The sequence below is a fragment of the Ovis aries genome, chromosome 3 (assembly GCF_016772045.2).
Source record: "Ovis aries strain OAR_USU_Benz2616 breed Rambouillet chromosome 3, ARS-UI_Ramb_v3.0, whole genome shotgun sequence".
NCBI classification, from domain to species: Eukaryota; Metazoa; Chordata; class Mammalia; order Artiodactyla; family Bovidae; genus Ovis; species Ovis aries.
Genome location: NC_056056.1, coordinates 225,155,233 through 225,177,495, shown reverse-complemented (window position 1 = coordinate 225,177,495; position 22,263 = coordinate 225,155,233). Strand labels below are relative to the sequence as shown.

The window sequence follows — 22,263 nt, the reverse complement described above, 5'->3', positions numbered from 1 at the left end:
CCCGGACTGGGGAGGGAGCCCGCGGCCCCTGCGCTGTAGGGCGGGCTCCCATCCACTGCACGCCCAGAGGCGCTCCTCCCCGTGGCTCTGGGCTGCGCTCCTCCCCGTGGCTCTGGGCTGCGCTTCCATGGCGGCCCGGGGTGTGTGCATCTTCTCATGCGCTTGTTGGCCATTTGCAGGCCTTCTCCGGGCAAGTGTTTATTCAGTTCATTTGTCGATTCTTTTATCTGGCTATTTTTTGGTTGTCGAGTTGAGGACTTTGGCTTTGATTCTGAGAGAGACTGTGGAGCCATCAGGAGGTTCTGAGCACAGGGGTGATGGTATCACATGGGCTGCTGTCCAGAGAAGAGCTACAGCGATGCCAGGGGTGGCGGAGAGACTGGTCAGGACACCTGGATGACACAGGTGAGAGACGAAAGCCTGGCACTGGGGTCGTAGCAGGGGCAGAGACACCGGGCTGGTTCCAGATGCCTCCGAGGGGAGCTCACAGGATTCGCTGACGGCTCAGAGAAGCCTGGCGTGCTGCAGTCCACGGGGTCACAAAGAGTCAGATACAACTTGGCAACTGAACAATAGCAACAGACGTGAGCAGTAGGAGAGCCGCTCGGGCAACAGACGTGAGAGGAGAGCCACTCACCTCGCGTGCTGCGCGCCCCGACAAAGCGCCACAGACCCGGCGGCTGTGAGGCTTTGACCCCAGAGCCCTGCAGCCCGGGCGTCTGAGCTCTGGTGTCGGGCGCCGCCCCCCACCGGAAGCCCGTCGGGAGCATGCTTCCTGCCTCTCCCGGCTCTGGGGGTCACTCCTGGCATTCCTGGGAGCGCAGCCACGTCCCTCCAGCCTCCGCCTCTGTGATCTCGTGGCCTTCTCCCTGGAGTCTGCGTCCACGGTTCCCTCTGCTTGTGGGGACACCACTCATGGGCTCAGGGCCGCCCCCAGTGACCTCGATCGCCGGCAGGGACCCTATTTCCAAGCAAGGTCGCGTCCACGCGTACTGAGCATGAAGGTGCCAACCTATCTCTGTGGGGAGGACACAATTCAACCCATAACAGATGGGGAGACACCAGTGGAGCAGTTTGGGGACGGAGGCCAGGAGCCAGGAGTCAGGCGTGTTTGGTTAGGGGAATCCATTACGTCTCTTAGAGGAGACGCCGAGGACGCAAAGAGATACAGAGCTGCCCAAGCGTGATTTTCAAAAGTTGAGAATACGACTCCCCAGCTCTGAAGCGAGGATGTGTCCAAGATTTAGTTTCCTCATTAACGAGGAAACCAGTGTCATGGCGAGGCTGGTTCAGAACCCGGGGGAGAGAAGGATGTGTAGAGAGTGGCTGGAAAAATGCTGGCTTGAGCGAGCATGCTGATTTAGGTTAAAGCCTGGCTAGTGTTCTGCAGGGCGGTAAAACTGCGACCTCTTCCAACCAACATTTTCTGCGGAAATAAATTCTATCACTCCTGGGAAAATTCATTTGCAATGCTGTCAGACAAGAATCTCATTACCTACCCATCCATTTTGTGCAGTCTACCTTTTCTGAGTTATTAAAATTCATAATCAGTAGTAAACAGCAAGTAAGACAGACACACGCCCTAGAGAATCAAAAAGTACCTTGGTGGGTCTGCTGGAACACAATCAGCCTCCCACAGAAAGGACCCAGCGCCATTCTCTAGTGCATTCGTGTTTTGGAAATGTTTAAGTGGTCTCCCGCTATGAGGATACATATTCTCCAAAGGTGGTTCTTCACAGAAAGCCGGTCTTTTTGTGTCTGGACCTGACTCACCTACACAGGTGCTGAAAGAAGTGGTAATTAACACATCTGCGCCTCCCCGCTGGGCTGGCACAACTACGCTGCACCGGGCCACCTAACAAGCACGGCCGGAAAATCCACTTCTGGCTGGAGATGCCCTCACCAGGAATGTGGGGCTGCGTCTCTAGCATGCCGGAGGTTCCAGTTTCTCTTGCCTGTGACACCTGTGCATGGGGGTGAGTTTCTCTTTTCACAAGGACCTAGGGGTTGGGCATAGTTCCCGTCTGCCCAATTGCATCCGAAGCTGAACTGGGCCCACCATCGTTCAGGCCCTGGTGTGGGCCTGTGGGCCCTGGCTCATCGCTGAGGCTACAACCCTGGTTCCACAGGTGGACGGGTCATCCTGAGTCACAGGAGACGTGTTCTCAAATGTGACACCTGTCTCAGGCCAGGGCGGCACAGTCCTTTTGTCTGATTAGTGTCGGTCACTTAGTCACGTCCGGCTCTTCACGACCCCACGGACTGCAGGCTGCCAGGCTCCTCCATCCACGGGATTCTCCAGGCAAGAACACTGGAGTAGGTTGCCATTCCCTTCTCCATTCGTCTAATTACATCCTGGTAAAAAAAAAAGAGGGCTGATTTCTATTGAACCTATGTGAATAACTAGATTTCTCTTGGAATTTAATTGTGGGTAAAAATGATTTTCCCTCAATTCCAAAGTAAGAAAATATCACTTAAAGAGTGTTTTGTTTGCAAAAGTACAGTCTACTAAATGAAAGGTTAGAGGCAGATCAAGAAGGATTTTAATCTTCTGCCAAAAAATGTCGATAGAACATTACAAATACCGATACTGTCTCCTTGCCTTTGTTAGGCCCAAGCTTTCAGCAAAGATGGAATGGGGTGGGGTGGGGAAGGAGGACTCTGGAGCAGGAGGGTCAGGGATGTACCCAGAGCTGGGCTGAGTTTGACGTGTCTAATGGGGAGCTTCCCTGACGGCTTGGGCTTTCACGGTGGCTCAGCAGCAAAGACTGCGCCTGCAGTGCAGGAGACACAGGAGACCCAGTTTGGATCCCTCGGTCAGGAAGATTCCCTGGAGGAGGGCATGGCAACCCACTCCAGTATTCTTGCCTGGAAAATCACATGGACGGAGGGACCTGGCGGGCTACAGTCCAAAGGGTCGCCAAGAGTCGGACAACTGAGTTACTAAGCAAGCAAGCAATGGGGCGTGGGGGGAGGCAGTTGCGCTTCTCGAGCCAAGTTTCTGGCTGGTATAGCCAACAGATGATGGCGCCGGAGCGGCAGGGTAAACACTCAGAACCTTCTCACTGTTGAGAGGGTTACAAACCTAGAAACGGGGAAGGACAGACGAGATCTGTTGTGCTACAACTAAAGCGATCATTGTGAGCTCAAGATTTGTCCATAGGTATCAGACACGATACAGGTGTGTGTGTGCGTATGTGTGCACGCGCGTGCACACCCTCCTGACTCTCTCTGCTGAGTGCAAATGGAAGCATACTTTGTATCATCACGATGACATTGTGTTCTATTTCTCCCATTCAGCATCACACGATTGAGATCCAGCCGCGTGGACCCGAGTGGCGCAGCTCCTTCTTTCCAGTCGCTGTGTGCCAGTCCGTGTGTGGGCACACCTCACTCCATTTGTCCTACTGTCCGTGAACACGTCCATGTCCACGTTCCTCCCCCCGGTATTTTTTTGGGCTTCCCTGGTGGCTCTGACTGTGAAGAATCTGCCTGCAGTGCAGGAGACCTGGGTTTGATCCCTGGGTTGGGAAGATCCCCTGGAGAAGGGAATGGCAACCTGCTCCAGTACTCTTGCCTGGAGGATTTCATGGACAGAGAAGCCTGATGGGCTATAGTCCATGGAGTCGCAAGGAGTCAGACACGACTGAGCGACTAATGCTTTCACTTTGCAGTATTTTTGCTCTTAAAAGTAGTGCTGCTTTGAAAATGTTGCCAGGTCTCCTGATGGGTTAGTGCAGCTTTCTCTGGCATGCAGCCAGGCATGGGACGTCCCAGGAGTATCTGTTGACTGAACCCTGGCAGCTTGCATTTTCCCAAATGCCAGTCACTTCTCCCTGCCGTGTGCTCCTCTTAAAATGTGACTCTGAGACTGATTTTCACAGGAAGTGGGGGTCATTGTTCCTCTATCTGCCGAATCGGCTCCACTTTGTGGACAAGTGATGCTACATGTCTGAAAAGTGATACTGGGGCCACCTGGTTCTCTTGGAACCTGGCCACCCTCCCTTGAGGGCATCCCCACCAGGCCGCCAGTCCACAGCAGGAACCAGCTTGCCAGGCACACAGGTGCTGGATGTTCTAGGAGGCGCCTGGGGTGCAGTGAGGAGCAGACCAGCCATGCCGCTGAATCTCTCCCAAGTAGCAGATTCTTGAGTGAAAGGAGTGATCGCTGTGGTTTGAAGCTGCCCAGTTTGGGGGTGGTTTGTTATGCGGCAATGGCTAACTGCTGCACACACCCGGTTTCTTTGAAGAATGCCACATTGTTTACAAGATAATTGTACCACCTGGAGCTCTGGCCAGCAGGGTTTGTGCTCATTCGGTGTGGTTCTAGTTTGTATTTCCAAAATCGCCAGTGAGGTTACTGGCTTCTTCCACGTTCTTCTCTGAAAGAAGACTGATGGCAGACGTGCCCATCATTCTTTCGGCTTGTCTTTCTCTAATGGATTTGGACAGCTCTTTGTTGTGGATACGAATCAGTTGCAAGGTGTTTGTGTTGCAAATATCTTCTAGTTTTCAGTTCTTCATTCTCCTTATGGGTCTTCTGAGGAACAAAAGTCGCATGATACATGCTTTCCACCTTTTTATTTTCAATCTTGGTGATGTTTTTGGGGTGTGTTTCCCATAAGTAGTATTTAAGTGTGTCAACATTCTAATTAGAGAGTCTCTGTGTTTTAACAGATGATTTTAATTCCATCGTGTCTCTGATTACTCAGGTGTTTGAATTCATTCCTGTCGTCCAATTTTGTGTTCATTTATCATGTATTTATCTTTTTTCTCTTTTCTGCTTTTTGTTGGCACAATTTTTCTTCACTTCAGTTTTCTCCTGGCTGTTTTGAAATCTACAAGTCCTATTTCCATTTTTCTCATGGAAACTTTGGAAATTTTAGGCTTTTCTTCTTTTGATTCTAAAATTTTCTTCTTGTTGCTCAGTTGCTAAGTCATGTCCAACTCTTTGTGGTCCCATGGACTGCAGCACACCAGGCTTCCCTGTCCTTCACTGTCTCCTGGAGTTTGCTTAAACTCATGTCCATGGAGTCAGTGATGCCATCCAACCATCTCATCCTCTGTCGTCCCCTTCTCCTCCTGCCCTCAATCTTTCCCAGCATCAGGGTCTTTTCCAATGAGTTGCCTCTTTGAATCAGGTGGCCGAAGTATTGGAGCTTCAGCTTCAGCATCAGCATCAGTCCTTCCAGCGAGCACTCAGCGTTTGTGATACAAGAGCTGTTGGGTGCTCCTCCTTCCTGCTCCTCCCTCCTCTTTCCATAGGCCGTGTTCATCTAATGTAGGACTTTCTCTCAAGTTGTTGGATTCTCCCTGAACAGTCTAAGCTAGTTTCTTTGTGGCATCAAGGTCTCATACTTGGATTCATTTTCTAGGGCCTGTCTTTCAGTCCTTTTTGAGAGACTTGGTGTACGGATGAAGACACCTTTGTTTTGCCGTTTCACTTGAATGCTGGTTCCACTGTGCACGGAATTTTAGGTTCAGTTCTCTGAGAATGTTGACAGGTTCACCCCTTTGCCAACTGACAATCAGGTTCCATCTGATTAAAGAAAACCCTTCCCGACTGAAGGCCTCTGAGCTATTCTCTTCATCCCTGGAATTCCGGAAGGCCACTAGGACACACCTTCCCTCCTCCTGGCATCCCCCTGGTGGTGGAGAAGCCATCCTCCTAGGCTGTCTCCAGCTTCCTGCTGGTACCCGGCTTGCCTGAGGTGGACAAGGGTGCTCATTCTCCACTGCTGCCCCCACACATCTGGACCCAGGCAGTGACATTTGCGAGAGAGGGGCCATGCGCGCGGCTCCTGCATCTGGTGTCCACTGCTGCTCCCACACATCTGGACCCAGGCAGCGACATTTGCGAGAGAGGGGCCATGCGTGCGGCTCCTGCATCTGGTGCAAATGTGGTCGGGCCCACTGCTGGGTCTGCCTCACCTCGGCCCAAGGATAAGTCTGGAGGTTGGACTTTGCTCAGGAACTCGATCTCTGGGTGGCCTTGCCTGCAGCCCTTAACCGCCCGCCAAGCCTTCGCTTTTCAACCTGAGCAGTGGCTGCACAAATTCTGGTCAGCAAAAGGCCCGGCCAGCACCCCTGTGTGGACAGGGCCAGCCTGCTGCCAATAAGGTGTTTGCCTGAAGAGCCTAAGCGTTGGCCCTGCCCTGCCTGCCCACATGGAGGAAGGTCTCCCGGGACTCCGAAGAACCCAGGCTCTGCCCTGGGAGCGTGTTTCTTCTCCTACACTGGGGCCTCCCTGGCTGCCACAGACTGGGGGCCATCTGCCGCTTGTCCCCAGGCAGGGCTGGGCTCCCTCATGGCCAAATCCTCAGGGAAACAGCCAAGCCTCTCCCTCCTCCCAAAACACTTGGGGACTCAATCTCGAGAGGAAAACTATCATGAAACCACTGAATTTTGGAGTTCAAGCCAAGGCCACAGTGGAAGCTGCCAGTGGAGACTGCGGCTAACCCTCAGGCCTCTGAACTAGTGCTGCTCAGGCCCCTTCTGTTCTACCTGGATCCTACAGAGGCCGTTCCCACCGCAGGCCCCCCACTCTCGGTTCCTCAGGGCTCCCGGGCTGCTTGCCCCTGTCAGTACTGGCACGCCCTGGTCTCCAGCGAGGCCTGGCCAGCCAGCGCAGGGCCCTCCAAGCTGCCTGCGGCTGTCTGCCTGGCCAAGCCCGTGTCCATCTGGCGCTCACTCTGGGCTCCCCCCGTCCTGCGGCCCCCCTCTAGATTCCCCCCAACACTCAGCGGGGCCTGCTCCATCCAGTGCTTCTGACTCCTGGACCGGCCCCCTTCATCCCCTTCCCACTCCCCTCCCAGGCTCCCCTCCAGCACCCTCTCAGATGCCCCCAGTCCTGTGTCCGCGACTCCCTCGCCCGCCCAGCGCCCCCCTCTCCTGAAGCCCGCACCCCTTAGATGCCCCCGGCCGGTGTCCGGTGCCCCGTCGCCCGCCCGGCGCCCCCCTCCTGAAGCCCGCGCCCCTCAGATGCCCCCGGCCGGTGTCCGGTGCCCCGTCGCCCGCCCGGCGCCCCCCTCCTGAAGCCCGCGCCCCTCAGATGCCCCCCGCAGCCCGTGTGCCGTGCCCCGTCGCCCGCCCGGCGCCCCCTCAGATGCCCCCGGCCCGTGTGCGGCCCCCGGCGCCCGCCCGGCGCCCCCCTCCTGAAGCCCGCGCCCCTCAGATGCCCCCCGCAGCCCGTGTGCCGTGCCCCGTCGCCCGCCCGGCGCCCCCTCAGATGCCCCCAGCCCGTGTGCGGTGCCCCCTCAGGTGCCCCTGGCTCGTGTGCGGTCCCCATTGCCCACCCGGCGCCCCCTCAGGTGCCCCCGGCCCGTGTCCGGTGCCCCATCGCCCGCCCGGCGCCCCCCTCCTGAAGCCCGCGCCCCTCAGATGCCCCCGGCCCGTGTGCGGCCCCCCTCCTGAAGCCCGCGCCCCTCAGATGCCCCCGGCCCGTGTCCGGTGCCCCATCGCCCGCCCGGCGCCCCCCTCCTGAAGCCCGCGCCCCTCAGATGCCCCCGGCCCGTGTGCGGTGCCCCGTCGCCCGCCCGGCGCCCCCCTCCTGAAGCCCGCGCCCCTCAGATGCCCCCCACAGCCCGTGTGCGGCCCCCGTCGCCCGCCCGGCGCCCCCCTCCCGAAGCCCGCGCCCCTCGGGCGCCCCGGCCCCAGCGCCGGCGCGCGGCCCTGCCCTCCGTCCCCTCCCCCGGCGGCGGCCGCGCGTCATGGCGGCGGCGGGCGGGGCGCGTCTCGCACGCAGCGCGCCGGGCGGAGCGCTCGCCGCATTGTTTGCTTCGCTGGGGAGCGAGCGGGCGAGCGAGCCGGCCCTGGCGTCCGAGCAGCCCCGCGCCAGCGCCCCGCCGCCCCGCCGCCGCCGCCGCCCGCCGCCCGCCGGCCGGGCTCCCGCGCCGGGCCTCCGCTCGGCCCCGCCGCCCGCGCGAGCCGCCGCCCGCGAGCCCGCGGCCGCCGCGCCGAGCCGGGCCGGGCCGCCGCCGCCAGGAGCCCGCGCCCAGAGCGGCGGCGGGCCGGGCCTGCGCGGCCGTTGGCGGAGGAGCCGCGGGCGCCATTAGCGCCGCCTCGGCCGCGCCGGCCCCCGCGCCCGCCGCCCGGCTCCCGCGGCCGCGGCCCCGAAGGTGAGTGCGCCGGGCGGGCCGGGGCCGCCGCCTCGCCCGCGGGCCGCCGCCGCCGCCGGCCTCTCGGTGCTGGGGCCGCCGCCATGTTTGGGGCCGCCGCGGCGACGCATTGTCCGCGGGCGGCGGGGCCGGGGGAGGCCGCGGGGCGGGGGCGGCGGCGGCGGCGGGGCGGCCGGGGCCGGCGGGCGGGAGGCCGGCCTGGAGAGGCGGGGAGGGAGGGCGGCCCGGAGGCCCGGACGGGAAGCCGGGGGGCCGGGGAGGGAGGCCGGGCGGCCGGGGAGGGAGGCCGGGCGGCGTGGGAGCTCGGCAGGGAGGGAGGCGAGGCCGGCGGGCGGGAGGCTGGACGGGGAGGGAGGCCGGCCGGGTTGAGAGGCCGGGGGGCCGGCGGGGAGGTCGGCCTGGCGAGGCGGGGAGGCCTGGGGGGCCGGTCTGGAGGCTGCAAGGCCAGGGAGGGAGGGCGGGCCGGGTTGAGAGGCTGAGCGGCCGGCAGGGAGGGAGGCCGGCCGACGGGGAGGCCCGGGGGGTCCGGTCGGGAGGCTGCAGGGCCTGGCCGGGAGGCCGGGGGGCCGGGGAGGGAGGCCGGGCGGCGTGGGAGCTCGACAGGGAGGGAGGCGAGGCCGGCGGGCGGGAGGCTGGACGGGGAGGGAGGCCGGGCTGTGGAGGTGCCGAGGCCGCCCTGCCCGCCGCGCCTCCCGCCCGGCGAGGTGGGGGCGGCCCGGGGTCTCGGCTTCCCCGGCCGAGCGTTTGCCCGAGGGTCGCGTTATGTAACGGACGCGCTGGGCTTGTTGAGCCCGGACGGCAAACTTCCTGTTCCAGGGCCGCGCGGACCCGCGCGGCCGCCCCCTCCCGCGCCCGCGGCGGGCGGCCTCCGGGCCCCCAGGAAGAAGTGACCTGGTTGTAATTTACGGGGCACGCGCTACAGGCGGGCCCCGCCGGAGGAGCCGCCCACCGCCCGAGAAGGGTCGCGGGGGCGGCGCTGCATGCCGCCCCTGCGCGAGGGTGTTCGTGGCTTTCCTAGGGCCAGGCGGGAAAGGCGGTGTTGGAAGCTGAACCGGTCTTGGGTGCCGCGTTCCTCTCTTGTGGCCACAGGGCTTTTCAGGGGGCATTTATCAGAAGGGTCTGGAGGGTCTGTGAATGGCGTCCACGTGGGAACCTTTGTCCTGCACGGAAGCTCCAGCTGGACGGAGGTTGGAGGTTTGGAGCCTGGGGTGTAGGGGAATGGTGGCCTGGTGAGGTGGTTTGCAGAGTGACCAGCGCCTTCTTGTCCCTGTCACCATCGAGCTTTCAGATTGCAGAGCTGCCATGACCAGTAAGTGCTGTCCTTCTTGTAGCAAGTGGCCAGATACAAAGTCTCGGTCACTTCAGGAGCATGTGGGTTTTGAAGAGCCGGTTATGGTTAGTGCTGTTGGTACTGTGCTCTGGAGGAGAAAATTACACGTTTGCCTTTCCTCTGCTGAGTAACCAGCTGTGGCTTCTGCCCCACCCCAAAGGACCCCTGAGGCTGCACGGGGGGCCCTCCTGCAGGCTGGGGTGTGGACAGCAGGGGGACTTGCTCCTCTCCCCCGGAAGGGCTGGCAGGGCCAGGGCCAGTTGGGGGGCAGCTTGGCTGACTGCACCCCAGGAGTGCAGGGCTGTGGGCCCCTGGGATGTGGAGATGCAGGTGGGTTAGGGTTGGTTTGCCCACGGGCTCTCAGGCTCCCCTTTGTAGGGCATTCTTGTCAGATTTCACAGAAACATTTCTGTTTCACAAAAGAGAAGGAAAACCACAGTCGGAAGGCTCTGTCTCAAGGAATGCATCTCAGGTCGGCTGCGATTTCCTTTCAGGTGTGACAGCGCAGGCCGCTGTGTGGCGCCTTTTCCTGGCCGACTCCCCAGGGCCTTGTCCGGCGGGGGGCCTTGGGCTCCACCGGGCACGAGTGTCAGCCAGTCTCGTCAGCATCACTCTGCTTCCTGTCAGTGGCGAGTGGTGGTTTGGAGTGGGGAGAGGGCACTGTCATCAGTTCCTAAGGTGTTACCCTGCTTGGCGGGTGCTGGACCAGAGTCCGGGATCGTCAGGAGAGGGAGACTGGAAGTAGAACTTGCTGGTGGCTGATGGCGGATGTCTGACAAGAGCAAGTGCTCGAAAGTCTCCATGGCCAAGGCTTTAGGCGCTTGAGCCTGTGCTGCACCCGGTAGAGAGGAGGAGCACTCTGTGGATGGCGAGGGGGTCTCTGGGTTGCCCTCACTGTGACAGGATGATGGCCCAGCACTGTGGTCAAGCCAGCAGCGAGAGGGTCCCTGAGGGGCAGGCAGGTGGCTGGAATGCGGTGGCCACTTCCGAGGCCCTGCAGGGGCTGGGTGGGGTCTCCTGGGGTGAAGCCTGCCCAGGCCAGTATGGGGCTGCCCTCATGGGTCCTGGCGCGGGCGGTGGCCTGTGCCTCAGCATGGCTGTGCAGGGTGCGTTCGTGGCGACAGTGGCGGGCTGAGGGCTCTCTCCTGAGCAGCAGCGGGGGTCAGGCAGTGGCCAGAGCCTGCAGGAGTGCAGCTCTGTGCATGTACTGTCTTGGGCTCGGGACTGTGACCCGAACTCGCGAGGGGTGTGGATCCAAGCCGACCAGTGAGCTGTGGGCGTCGGCATTCTGGAGGGACTTGTCCCCGTGTGTGCCTCTGGGGGCCCTCCTGACTGCCTGCCTTCTGCTCTGGTCCTGGGAGCCCTTGGGGGGCAGTGGCCTGGTGGCAGTGGCTGGTGGCGGTTGTTGAGGTGCCTGCATGAGTCCAGGATGAGTGATTTTGGGAGCCTCGGGCAGGTTACCTGGGAGTTGTGTTTGGATTTAGTGCCAGTTGGTTCGCTCTGCGCACATGTGCTGGGTGGTTTTCACCTCTCCTGTCTTCTGCATGGCGCTCACGTGTTGTCTGTCTGTTTCAGGGAGTCAGTGCCAAATGAGGAGGAAAGGCCGAGGTCATCGCGCTGCAGCGAGGCACCCTTCCTCCCCCGGCAGCACCAAGCACTCCCCCACACGAGAGACCCTGACCTACGCTCAAGCCCAGAGGATGGTGGAGATCGAGATCGAGGGGCGCCTGCACAGGATCAGCATCTTCGACCCCCTGGAGATCATCCTGGAAGATGACCTCACCGCCCAGGAAATGAGCGAGTGCAACAGCAACAAGGAGAACAGTGAGCGGCCGCCCGTGTGCTTGAGAACTAAGCGGCACAAGAACAACCGGGTCAAGAAGAAAGGCGACGCCCCGCCCGGCGCCCACGGCGCGCCCGCCTCCGCCAGCGCCCTCCCTGAGCCCAAGGTGCGGGTGGTGGAGTACAGCCCCCCGTCGGCGCCGCGGCGGCCCCCCGTGTACTACAAGTTCGTGGAGAAGTCAGCTGAGGAGCTGGACAACGAGGTGGAGTACGACATGGACGAGGAGGACTACGCCTGGCTGGAGATCGTCAACGAGAAGCGCAGGGGCGACTGCGTGTCGGCCGTGTCGCAGAGCGTGTTCGAGTTCCTCATGGACCGCTTCGAGAAGGCCTCGCACTGCGAGAAGCAGAAGCAGGGGGAGCAGCAGTGCCTGATTGACGAGGACGCGGTGTGCTGCGTCTGCATGGACGGCGAGTGTCAGAACAGCAACGCGATCCTCTTCTGCGACATGTGCAACCTGGCGGTGCACCAGGAGTGCTACGGCGTGCCCTACATCCCCGAGGGCCAGTGGCTCTGCCGCCACTGCCTGCAGTCCCGCGCCCGGCCGGCCGACTGCGTACTCTGCCCCAACAAGGGCGGCGCCTTCAAGAAGACGGACGACGACCGCTGGGGCCACGTGGTGTGCGCCCTGTGGATCCCCGAGGTGGGCTTCGCCAACACTGTCTTCATCGAGCCCATCGACGGCGTGCGGAACATCCCCCCCGCGCGCTGGAAGCTGACCTGCTACCTCTGCAAGCAGAAGGGCGTGGGCGCCTGCATCCAGTGCCACAAAGCCAACTGCTACACTGCCTTCCACGTGACGTGCGCCCAGCGGGCCGGCCTCTACATGAAGATGGAGCCCGTGAAGGAGCTGGCCGGTGGCGCCGCCACCTTCTCCGTCAGGAAGACCGCTTACTGTGACGTCCACACGCCCCCCGGCTGCACCCGCAGGCCTCTGAACATTTACGGGGACGTGGAGATGAAAAACGGTGTCTGTCGGAAGGAGAGCTCGGTCAAAGCGGTCAGGTCCACGTCCAAGGTCAGGAAGAAAGCCAAGAAGGCCAAGAAGACGGCCCGGGAGCCCTGCACGGCCCTGCCGCCCGTGTGTGCGCCCTACATCCCCCCGCAGAGGTGAGCGCTGCAAGGGGGCGCAGGGTCTGTGCGGGCCCGCCACGTGCCGTCTGCCCGGCCCTGACGGCCCCTCTGACGGGGGGCCTTGTTCCCGCTGCCCTTGGCGGGAGCGTGGCTGTTGTCAGAGACTCGGGTCTGAGGCGGGGCCGTGTGTGTGTGTCTGGTCTCCTCGAGGACCGGGGCCGTGTGTGTGTGTCTGGTCTCCTCGAGGCCCGGGGCCGAGCTCGCTCGGCCGCAGCCCTGCCTCGGGTGCCCAGGGGTCACTGCCCTCTCTGCCTTCCTCTCTGTGCTCACGGCAGCGTTTGGGGATCTTGTGAGGACTGAAAAAACGCACGCATTTATTTATCTGGCTGCCTCAGGTCTTAACCGCAGTGCATAGGATCCTCTGTGCTGTGTGGCCCCGAGCACGCGGGCTCCGTTGCCCTGCAGCATGTGGGGGCCCAGGTCCCCAGCCAGCGACTGTTCCTTGCACGGGGAGGCGGACTCTCGCCCGCTGGATCACCAGGGAGTCCCCTGGTGGGATGTTTGATTTGCTGAACTTGGGCAGTGTGGCCGGGTGGGGCAGACACGGTGGAGACGAGAGTGGGGCTGACGGGGACCCTGGCGGGAGACTCTGCCTGCCTTCCTGTCGGGGCACGGGCTGTCTGGTTTCCCAACCGTTTCTCTCAGATGAGCGTCGCCTGGTCAGCATGGGATTCTCTTTCCCGAGTGGTCCTGGTGGTGGGTCAGGATCCTGCCGGCCACCCCCATCTCTAGACTTGCCCCCTTCTGCTTGTCTCTCTGGCTACTGACTTGTTTTTATTTCATTGGATTTAAAAATGCTCTTGTTGGGAACACCAGGTAAGTGGCTTGGGGAATTTCTCAGCAGACCTGTGAGCACTGTGGTTTGGGAAAGCCTTAAACACAGGCTCCAGTGTCGAGGGCCCGGGGCCCTGGGACCTCCCATCAGCGGCAGAGGCAGGGAGAGCGGTTCAGGGGGCTGCGCAGGGCGGCCCATGCGGTAGGCGCAGCCAGGGACATCCTGGCTTGTGCTAGAGGAGCAGGCACTTCCTGGGTGTTTGTTACAAGTTAGAAGTGTCCTAGGGGAGAGAAGTACGTAGATAACAGAGTCAGTAAATTCAGACAGTGAATAGAAAGCACTTACCATCCCTCTTATCTGGAGAAGACTTCTGGTAAAACCAAGTGTTTCTTTGCAAATAAGTCGGTCTGACTTTTTAAGACAGTTTCACTTGCATTTGGAGAAGGAAATGGCAACCCACTCCAGTACCCTTACCTGGAAAATCCCATGGATGGAGGAGCTTGGTATGCAAGAGTCCATGGGGTCGCAGAAAGTCGGACACGACTGAGCGAATTCACTTTGACTTCACTTGCATTTCTACCCGAGGGTTGGAAAGTATAGGATTTATATCAAGAGGTTTTAAGACCCCAAAGTTTTCAGGTTTACTAAAATCAAAGTAAATAAAAAGTTCGACTTTATAAATCGAGAAGCCAGGAGTCCAAGGTACTGCCCTCTGTCCAGTCCCATGTGGTGCCCACTGCCCATCTGTCCTCCAGAGGGTCAGGTGCACGGCTGGGAAGCATGGGCTCCTGGGGTCGGAGGTGCTGCCTCATGGGGGCCAAGCGGAGGAGCGGCAGGCCCTTGCCCTGCCCTCCCTGGCTCAGAGCGGAGGTTAGCGATGCACCTGGGTGAGTGTGCGTGGCTGTGGGCCTTGCCGTAGTTGTCGCCCAGAGTCTGCAGAGACCCTGACGTCAGACCAGCGTGTAGGGTGTTGGGGCGGCTGGGAGGCCCAAGCTCTCGACCACTGCTCTGGCCCCAGAGGGGGTCACTGGGGGCGAAACCCTGCGCTCTCCACAGCCACAGGACAGAGCTGCTGCCAGGACGGCTCAGGGGCCAGCTGCGGAGGTCTCAGAAGAGGAGGCCCCTCCCTCGGCTGAGGGGAGGGTCAGCTGAGAAGGCTGGGGGTGGTGGCGGGGACTGTGAGTGCTTCGTAGTTTGCGTGGTTTAAAAAGTTGTTTGCAAGTGAAAAAGATAGTTGAGACACACTGATTCTGAGACCGTCCTCTGCTCTCAGCAAGAGGCAGGCGGTCGGCTTAGTTTTCTCATCTTGCAGCATGTTCACACTACAAAGGCCACTTTCTTGGTGTCTAGTAACAGACCCCAGGGCAGAGGTGTGGGTGCTCTGAGCGAGCGCTCCCTCCGCGGGTAGGCCGGCTGGCTGTGTGGCTCAGCCCTGCAGCTGCTCCGCGCGCCTGGCCGCGCGGCATTGGCTCTTTGGGGAGCGCCGAGCGCGGCCCTGGCTGGGGCCCTCCTGGCCTCCTGGGCCTGCTGCTGTGAGGGCCCAGCCTGCAGCGAGCTCGGGAGCTGTGCCCGTCTGCCTGCCTGCCCCCTCTCTCCTGTTCTTCAGCTAGAGGGACTTTCTCCCCGAAGTAGAAGCGGCACGTTTGAAGTTGGGGAAGACCCGAGAGGTCAGATCAGAAGGAGAGCGCGCGGGCGCTCGCCCTCTCTGCTGCCTGAGCTGGGGCCGCCGTCTGGTGAAGGGGGCCTTGTCATCGGGTGGTGCTGTCCTCCTCGGAGCCTCTGCTTCCTTACCCGCTTTCTCTGCCTTGTGCGTGAGGGCAGAGGGTGGGAGAGGCAGCCACAGGAGGACCGTCACAGGCCCGGAGAAGGGGCGTGTGGCGTTGGAGCCTCTGGGTCTCTGGGGCCATTGGGTGAGTGAAGCTCCTGCGGAGCTGCCGGTCATCTGCACTCTGGGTGCTGTGGGTGCTGCTCTGGGCATGCGGAGGGGCCGCGGCAGGTTCACGCGCTGCTGCTCGCTGTGGATGCTGCCTCACGAGCCCAGACGGGGCCCTCGCCAGGGTGGGGGCTCGGCGTCTCATCCCTAGAGGACGCGACTGAAACCCCAGGGGGGCTGGCTGGACGGCGGGGGCTCAGGGGTTGCTGGGCTCACGTGCTTAATGCTTGTTGAATGTAGCAGCGAGGAGTCTGGGCCTGAGTCTTGTTTGCCCTCTTTTCTGACAGCTAGTTCTGTCACGATCTCTAAAGTTCTGACGGGCTGTGGCCTGGGGAGACGGGGGAGCTTCGTGGCCCCACAGGTGGGAGCACTGCTCTGGGTGCCCTGTGTGTGTGGGTGCCGCCAGGCAGCCCCTAGCCGGGTCCTTGGGGAGGGGCTGTTGACAGAGCCCAGGTCGGGAGTGCGGGCTGGACCGTGGCCATGGTGCGGGGAGCCAGCTGCGAGTCTGCCCCTGCCCCACTGGGCGAGCGCACAGCTGGGGGACCGTGCCGTGTGGGTGCCACGTGTCTGTGCTGACCTTCCCGTGACTTCGCTGGTTTCCCTGTACTTGAATTTGGGGTGGGGGTGTGGGGGCTGGCGGCCAGCTCCAGGCTCTGCCCCTGAGGGCCTTTGGGGGTGGGGTGGGGCCTGGGCACACGCCAGCCTATGGGCACTGAGAGTCAGTGAAGCCCAGTGTGGGGAGCCTGGCGCTCCATGGTGGCTGTGCCGCGTCTTGGGCATTTCTGAGCGCCTCTCTCGGGCTCCCGTGTGTCTGGGGCTGAAGCCAGCGCCGAGCGGGGTGCGTCCCGTGTCCCTCAGGTGTGTGGACCCCTGGCGGGCCAGGCATCCTGGGGGCGCAGAGTGGGCCCGGCGCCTAGGGTGTCTGCTGAGGACTGGGGTCTGGCAGTGCCTGCTCACGGTCCCCGTGTCTGCTTCTGCAGAGGGGGGCAGACACACGTGGACGCTTTGCTTCGCCCTGCGCTGGGGGCCTCTGCCAGGAGTGGGCCGTGGGACGGGCCCAGTGCCCGTGGGGACTGGCCTCGGCATCCTGTCCCGCCTTGTCCTTCTATTAGCTTCAAGTGCTTGTTCTGAAATGACTTCGGGTTTATAAAAGGCTGCAGAAGTAGGGGGAGAGAAATCTCCCCGTCACCTCCCTCAGCCAGAGGCCCCTCTTGCTAATGGCTCACCCGTGTGCTGTCCTGAGGGCAGACCACGTGCCCCTGTGCACCTCCCAGGCGGGGGCCAGCCTCCCCAGGCGCCTTCTTGCCTGCGGCTGGGAGTCCTGCTTGGCCTCCTAGGATCAGGGTCGCCCTTAGACTGCCTGTGCCTCCCTGTGAGGACTGAAGGGCGTGCCCACCCCGTGGGGTTCTCCTCTCAGCGCCGTGGAGGGAGGTGCAGTTTTCAGAGGGTCTGCCCAGCAGGCCTGGGTGCTGAGGCGGGCATCTGCAGGCGTCAGCGTTGGTGGGGTTTCTCAGGAGAGGGGTCTCTGACCAGCTGGCTGTCACTCGCCTGCTCGGGCTCTGAGGGGCGGCGCCCGGTGCAGGCAGCTGCCTGGCTGGGGGTGGGGGGCTTCCTGCCGGGAGGCACGCACAGGCCCCCGGGGCTCCCGGCTCTGATCTGTGCAGTCGGGCAGGGGGCGCCCCAGGAACCAGCAAGGCCCAGAACTGCGCCCCTCCAGAGGCTGACTCTGGGCTTTTGGGGGCTGGCAGGGGGGCTTCTCTCATGTCCCCTGACCTCCATATCAGCTGTTCTGAAAGGGCAGGGACTGTCGTGGAGTTATAGCCGGCTGGGAAGGGAAGGTGGCTCCGCTCCCTGAGACGCCGGTGGGGCGGCCCGGGCCCTGCTCCCCCGTCTGTGGGTGTGAGGAGGGATGAGGTTTTTAAAAAACCAAGTAACGAATCCGGCTGCGCGGGCTCTGCAGTTGTGGCATCTGGGCTCGTGGCTGTGGCCTGAGGGGTCCCTGACCTTGGCCTCTGCGTGTGGAGTCTCAGCCACAGGACCGCCGGGAAGTCCCAGGGGATGGTTTTTAATGCTGTTTTCTCCCTGCTTTTCATGACTTTAATATAGAAAGTTTAACAGAAAGACACTGACAGGGATTTATCAAATGCAGCAAAAAACGTCGGCTGACACTCGTTCCTGAGAGCCCTCAGGCCCGTCAGCCCGGCCGTGGTGACACAGGCCGCTTGCTGCGCATGTGGCTGGGTCCGTCCCAGGCCTGCTTTCCCGTCCTTCGTGCCGGGGTGGCTGCTCTCCTGCCGTGGGCGTGGGCAGGCCTTGAGTGCAGCCTGTGGCCGCAGGCCCTGGCCGGCAGGGTAGGTCTCCGTGCCCTGGTTCCCCGGGCCTCCCCCTGGTTCCCTGGGGCCCTGGTCTGGCCTGTGGGTGGCTGGCCATTTGCTGTGCTCACTGCACGTCTTCCCCGCGGCGTCCCTGCTCTTCACGTCTTTAGAAGCCCTTGTCAAAGCTGGACGTTTGTGAGGCCGGAAGCGCTACCCCCGCACCCCAGCTTCGGGAGCGCTGGGCCAGCCCCCTCACCCGCCTCGTCCTTTGGGTCACTCGGAAGCACACCCCAGTCCCGTGACGTCCCCCGGGGCCTTGGCAGCGCAGCTAACAGCTCGCTTCAGAGCCCGGCCGTGCCCTGCGGCCCTGGAGTGGGTGTGTCTGGACGGCGTGTGTCTGTCTGCTCTGAAGACGCGGCGTCTGACCCTGTGGTCCTCAGCCCACACACCTGTCTTTCCTGCTGGCGGGCAGGGCCGTCACTGACCGTTCCTGCACGCCTGACCTGGAGACCGCTCTGTGGACCCCCCCGTCCCCGAGATGTCTGTCTCCTCCTGGAAGTCCGGCTCCACGCCAGCCTTCACCCTGGCCTGGGCAAGGCCCACCTTTTGCTCACTATCACCTCTCCAGTGTTTGCTGAAAGTTCACGGTTTTCTCCATAAACATGTCCATGGAAACTTAGTATGAGAAATAGCGTTCTCTCAAATGGGCGCGTTTGGGTGCCGTGTGGACGCAGGGTCTTTACGCTGGTGCCGCGCGTGGCAGGCTCCCTTAGGTTCCCTGTGGACGTCACGTGTGCAGTGGCGGTTTGGGCGGACGTTCCCTCCGTGGGTTTCCTGTGTTTCCCGCCGGCCCGAGTGGGTTTGGCGGGCGGGAGCGCGCAGCCCCGCCTCGGCCCCCTTCCCGGGGATCGCCTCCTGCTTCCAGGGCGCGTTTTCGCTCTGTTTCATGGCTTGTGTTTGTCACGTCTCACTTGAGTGTTCATTCCCTGAGGGCCTCGAGGTTTTCTTCTGAAAGCTTTGCAGCTATCCCTCCACCCCTGCCCCCGGCCCCGCGGCCTTGGCACTGACGGGACCTCTGGGGCGCAGACTGCTGGCCTCCCGGGTCAGGATGGCCCCGAGGCGAGGCTTCGCAGCCATGCCGTCCCTCACGTGCCGGTGTCCGAGCAGCCATTTGCCCGCTTCGTCCACGGAGCACCTCCTCCCCCAGAGACCCACAGCCACCCAGCCCCGGGGGCGTCTGTGCGGCCAGCCTGCGCGCTGTGCCTGCCTGCCTCCTATGCGCCCCCGGTCGTCCGTCAGGTTCTTGGACTTTGGAGTCGGTTTGGAGGTGGCCTGCGTGCCCCTTTCTGCCCTCCTCACTGGCATCGTCACGGGCGCCTCCTGTCACTCGAGCGTGTCTTGTGGCCGTCTCCCTTCGCGGTTGGTGCACCCACCTGTGTGGTGAGCGCAGGCCTGGCGGGGGTCCCGGGGGGGCTGCTCTCGAGGGGCACCTCCCAGTGAGCCAGGAGTGAGTTACAGGGCGCCAGGGCCCCGTTTCTTGTCTTTTGTCGGGGGGGGGGGGTCGCAGTCTGGTCTCCTTCTGGGACTTCGATCTCTAGACCACTGGCCTCCTGCGCTCGGCCATGGGCCCCGGGCCCTGGGGTGTGTCTGTGCGTGTGGCGTCTGGCCTGGCCCCACTGTCCCGCCCGGTCGGGACTCACCCAGAGGACTGATGCGTGCCCTCGCCTCGCCATAGTCAGCGCAGGGCTGGGTTGGCTTGATTTCCTTTTCTGATAGTGAACCTCCTCTGAGAAATGGGTTCCTTTTATTTCTTTTGGGGGTGGTAAGGAAACTTTTAAACGGCCCGTTCAGTTTCTAGGGTGATGGTTAAAGGAGTGTACTTCAGCTTCTTTCTTTTCGTAATTCGGATTTGGCCAGGGACATTTTTCTACAGGCTTGTTGGGCATCTCGGTCTTCATGATACTCTTCTTTTTTTTGAATTGAGAGTTGGTTGATTGCTTTAGAAAGTGTTAGTTTCTGCTTCATTGGAAGGACTCGTGCTGAAACTCCAGTACTTTGGCCGCCTGATGCGAAGAGCTGACTCTTGGAAAAGACCCTGATGCTGGGGAAGATTGGGGGCAGGAGGAGAGGGGGGCGACAGAGGACGAGATGGTTGGATGGCATCACCGACTCAGTGGACGTGAGTTTGAGCAAACGCCGGGAGACAGTGAAGGACAGGGAAGCCTGGCTTGCTACGGCCAGTCCATGGGGTTGCAGAGAGTTGGACGTGACTTAGCGACAGAACAGTGGCAAGTTTCTGATGCGCTGCAGAGTGAGTGACATACAGTTACGCTGGTTTCACATTCTCTCCCGTTATGGTTTATTATGGGGCACTGAGTACGATTCCCTGTGCTGCACAGCAGCCACTCGTTATTTATCTGCTTTACGTCCAGTCCTCTACACGTTAACCCCACACTCCTAGCTCATCTCTCCCCACCCCTGCCCCCTCTGGTCACTCTAAGTCTGGTCCCTGAGCCAAGCCTGCCAGTCTCTCTCTGTTTTGTGGATGAGTTGGTCTGTGTCGTTCAGACTGCACACGAGTGACGCAGTGTTCATCTTTGATTCAGCTCGCTCAGCGCGGCAGCCTCCAGGCCCCGTGCTGCTGCCGTGCCGCCATTTCCTGCTGATGGCTGCGTAGTATTCCCTCCCTCCCTCCCTCCCCCTCCCTCCCCCCCCCTCCCCCCCTCCCCCCCTCCCTCTCTCCCTCCCCCTCTCCCCCTCACACACACACACACACACACACACACAGCCCATCGCTGTTGCTACTGCGCCATCCTTCCCTTTCTCGTGGCTGAGCAGCGCTGTCTCTCTCAACACCCCGCGTCCTCTCTGCCGTTCCCGGCGGCGGCGGGCGTTTAGGTTGTCTCTGTCTTGGCTGCTGTGAATGGTGCTGCTTTAAAGGCACGAGGCTCGCTGTCCCTTGCTCCCTGCTCCCGTCCGTCTCTTCCCTGCTCTTCACAGCGAGCACGGCGCTGGGCTTGCTGAGCTTTTCCCGTGCGCTCTTGTGTGCTGCCTGGCGGCTCAGCCAGGGTCGCGCGCCGAGTCCACCTTCTACCGGTGCCGCCCTTCACTGTTGCCGGAGCTGCGCGTGTGTGAGAGCGCATGTCTGCGTGCGCTCCGTGTGTTAAGCTGCCTGCTCTTGGCTGGCCCTGAGTCAGGTGGCAGTCGCGGGGTGAGGGCAGACCTCAGCAGAAGGGCGCCGGCTAGGTGCCCAGGACAGACACAGCCCCTCTGCAGAGGGGGGTCTGGGGTCCCCAGCGCCTTCCGCTGGAGCCAGCACCGTGTGACTGGGCGGGCCTGTGGACGCGCTGGGTGGGGCTCGCTGTCTGCCCCTCGCTGGGTTCCTCAGCCGCCAGAAGAGGCCCTGGGCAGGGCTACCCTGAGCGGCACGTGGCCTTTGGCCCCGAGGCTCGAGCTGTAGCAATTGCCTTAATGAGAAGGAGCATTGTGGGTTTGGACACAGCGGAGCCGAGGATGTCAGTACAGTTACGTCTGATTTAGGAATCACACTCCTTGGAAGATGTCCTTTTAAAATTCCTTAATTTCCGCCCTGAAATGTTGATGTCCGGTGTTCTGAAAGGAAGCCGCCTGTTCCATTGGGGTTTGGTCCGCAGCCTGCATTTGTTGTCTTCGGGAGGCGTGGTTCCCAGGAGGGGCGAAGGCAGGGGCCAGAGGCCGGCCTGGGGGGTGTGAAGCCCTTTGCGTCCCCTTGTGCGTTCTTAGAATCTGTCGAGTTTTACAGTCTCTGAAACGATGGCCTTGCCACGAGGCCTGGGGGCGCTTGTGCGCACTTTTGTGGCGCGCTGACCCCGCCCTCAGCAGCTTCTGCCTCCAGTCGTCCCATTGCTTTTTGTCTTGTGGGCTCTGGGGCCCCTTGAGAGGGGCCATCCTGCAGGCCTGCTCTCACCTGGGGGAGGCTGGTGTGAGCCTGCGCAGCTCGGGGCGGGGGACACCCGGGGTCCCTGGACGCGTGAGCTGAGGGCTCGGGGCGGGGGACACCCAGGGTCCCTGGACGCGTGAGCTGAGGGCTCGGAGCGGGGGACACCCAGGGTCCCTGGACGCGTGAGCTGAGGGCTCGGAGCGGGGGACACCCAGGGTCCCTGGACGCGTGAGCTGAGGGCTCGGAGCGGGGGACACCCAGGGTCCCTGGACGCGTGAGCTGAGGGCTCGGAGCGGGGGACACCCAGGGTCCTTGGATGCGTGAGCTGAGGGCTCAGAGCAGGTGACATCTGGGGTCCCTGGACGCGTGACCTGAGTGGTCCTGAGTGGTGGTGGCGGGAATGCGGCCTGCGGGCAGGCGGAGCCGGGAGGCAGGTGGTGGTGGTGAGGGGGCGGGGTGTAGCCAGGGGGACGCATATGGTCTGTTGACTTCATTTCTAGTTTCCGTGATAAAGTGTCCATGTCCTGCTTCATAGCTAAACCCTGAGCTTTTCCGTGTTCTAGATTAAATAGGATTGCGAATCAGGTGGCCATTCAGCGGAAGAAGCAGTTTGTCGAGCGCGCCCACAGCTACTGGCTCCTCAAGAGGCTGTCCAGGAACGGAGCCCCGCTGCTGCGCAGACTCCAGTCCAGCCTGCAGTCCCACAGAAGCTCGCAGCAGGTACGTGGCCCGCCGGGGCGGCAGGCGGCGTTTGGCCGGGGCGGCAGGCGGAGCCTCCGTCTGAGGTGCCCCTCGGCCCCGTGGTGTGCTGTCGTTTGCTGGCCCTGCCCGCTGGGGGGTGCACGGGGGAGCCTCTGCCAGCTGAGCAGGGGGTGGGTGTGCCGGGGCCTCAGGTCA

General features: G+C 62.1%; 1 protein-coding gene across 8 annotated transcripts in view; it reads left to right on the top strand.

Annotated features, from left to right (window-relative positions):
* The first annotated feature begins 7,766 nt into the window (after window positions 1-7,766).
* BRD1 (bromodomain containing 1) overlaps window positions 7,767-22,263 on the top strand; it is a 34,286-nt gene continuing 19,789 nt past the window's right edge. For 6 of the 8 annotated variants that reach the window (XR_006059516.2, XM_027968229.3, XM_027968228.3 and 3 more), the window contains exons 1-2: window positions 8,730-12,400; window positions 21,930-22,086. Coding sequence is in view for 7 of the 8 variants with exons in the window: in XM_027968229.3 (XP_027824030.2) it covers window positions 10,956-12,400; window positions 21,930-22,086 (1,602 nt within the window). In the remaining variant the exon portion in view is untranslated. Of the gene's footprint in view, window positions 8,118-8,729; window positions 12,401-21,929; window positions 22,087-22,263 lie in introns of those variants that run through there. The other 2 variants (XM_027968227.3, XM_042247900.2) reach the window with 2 other exon arrangements.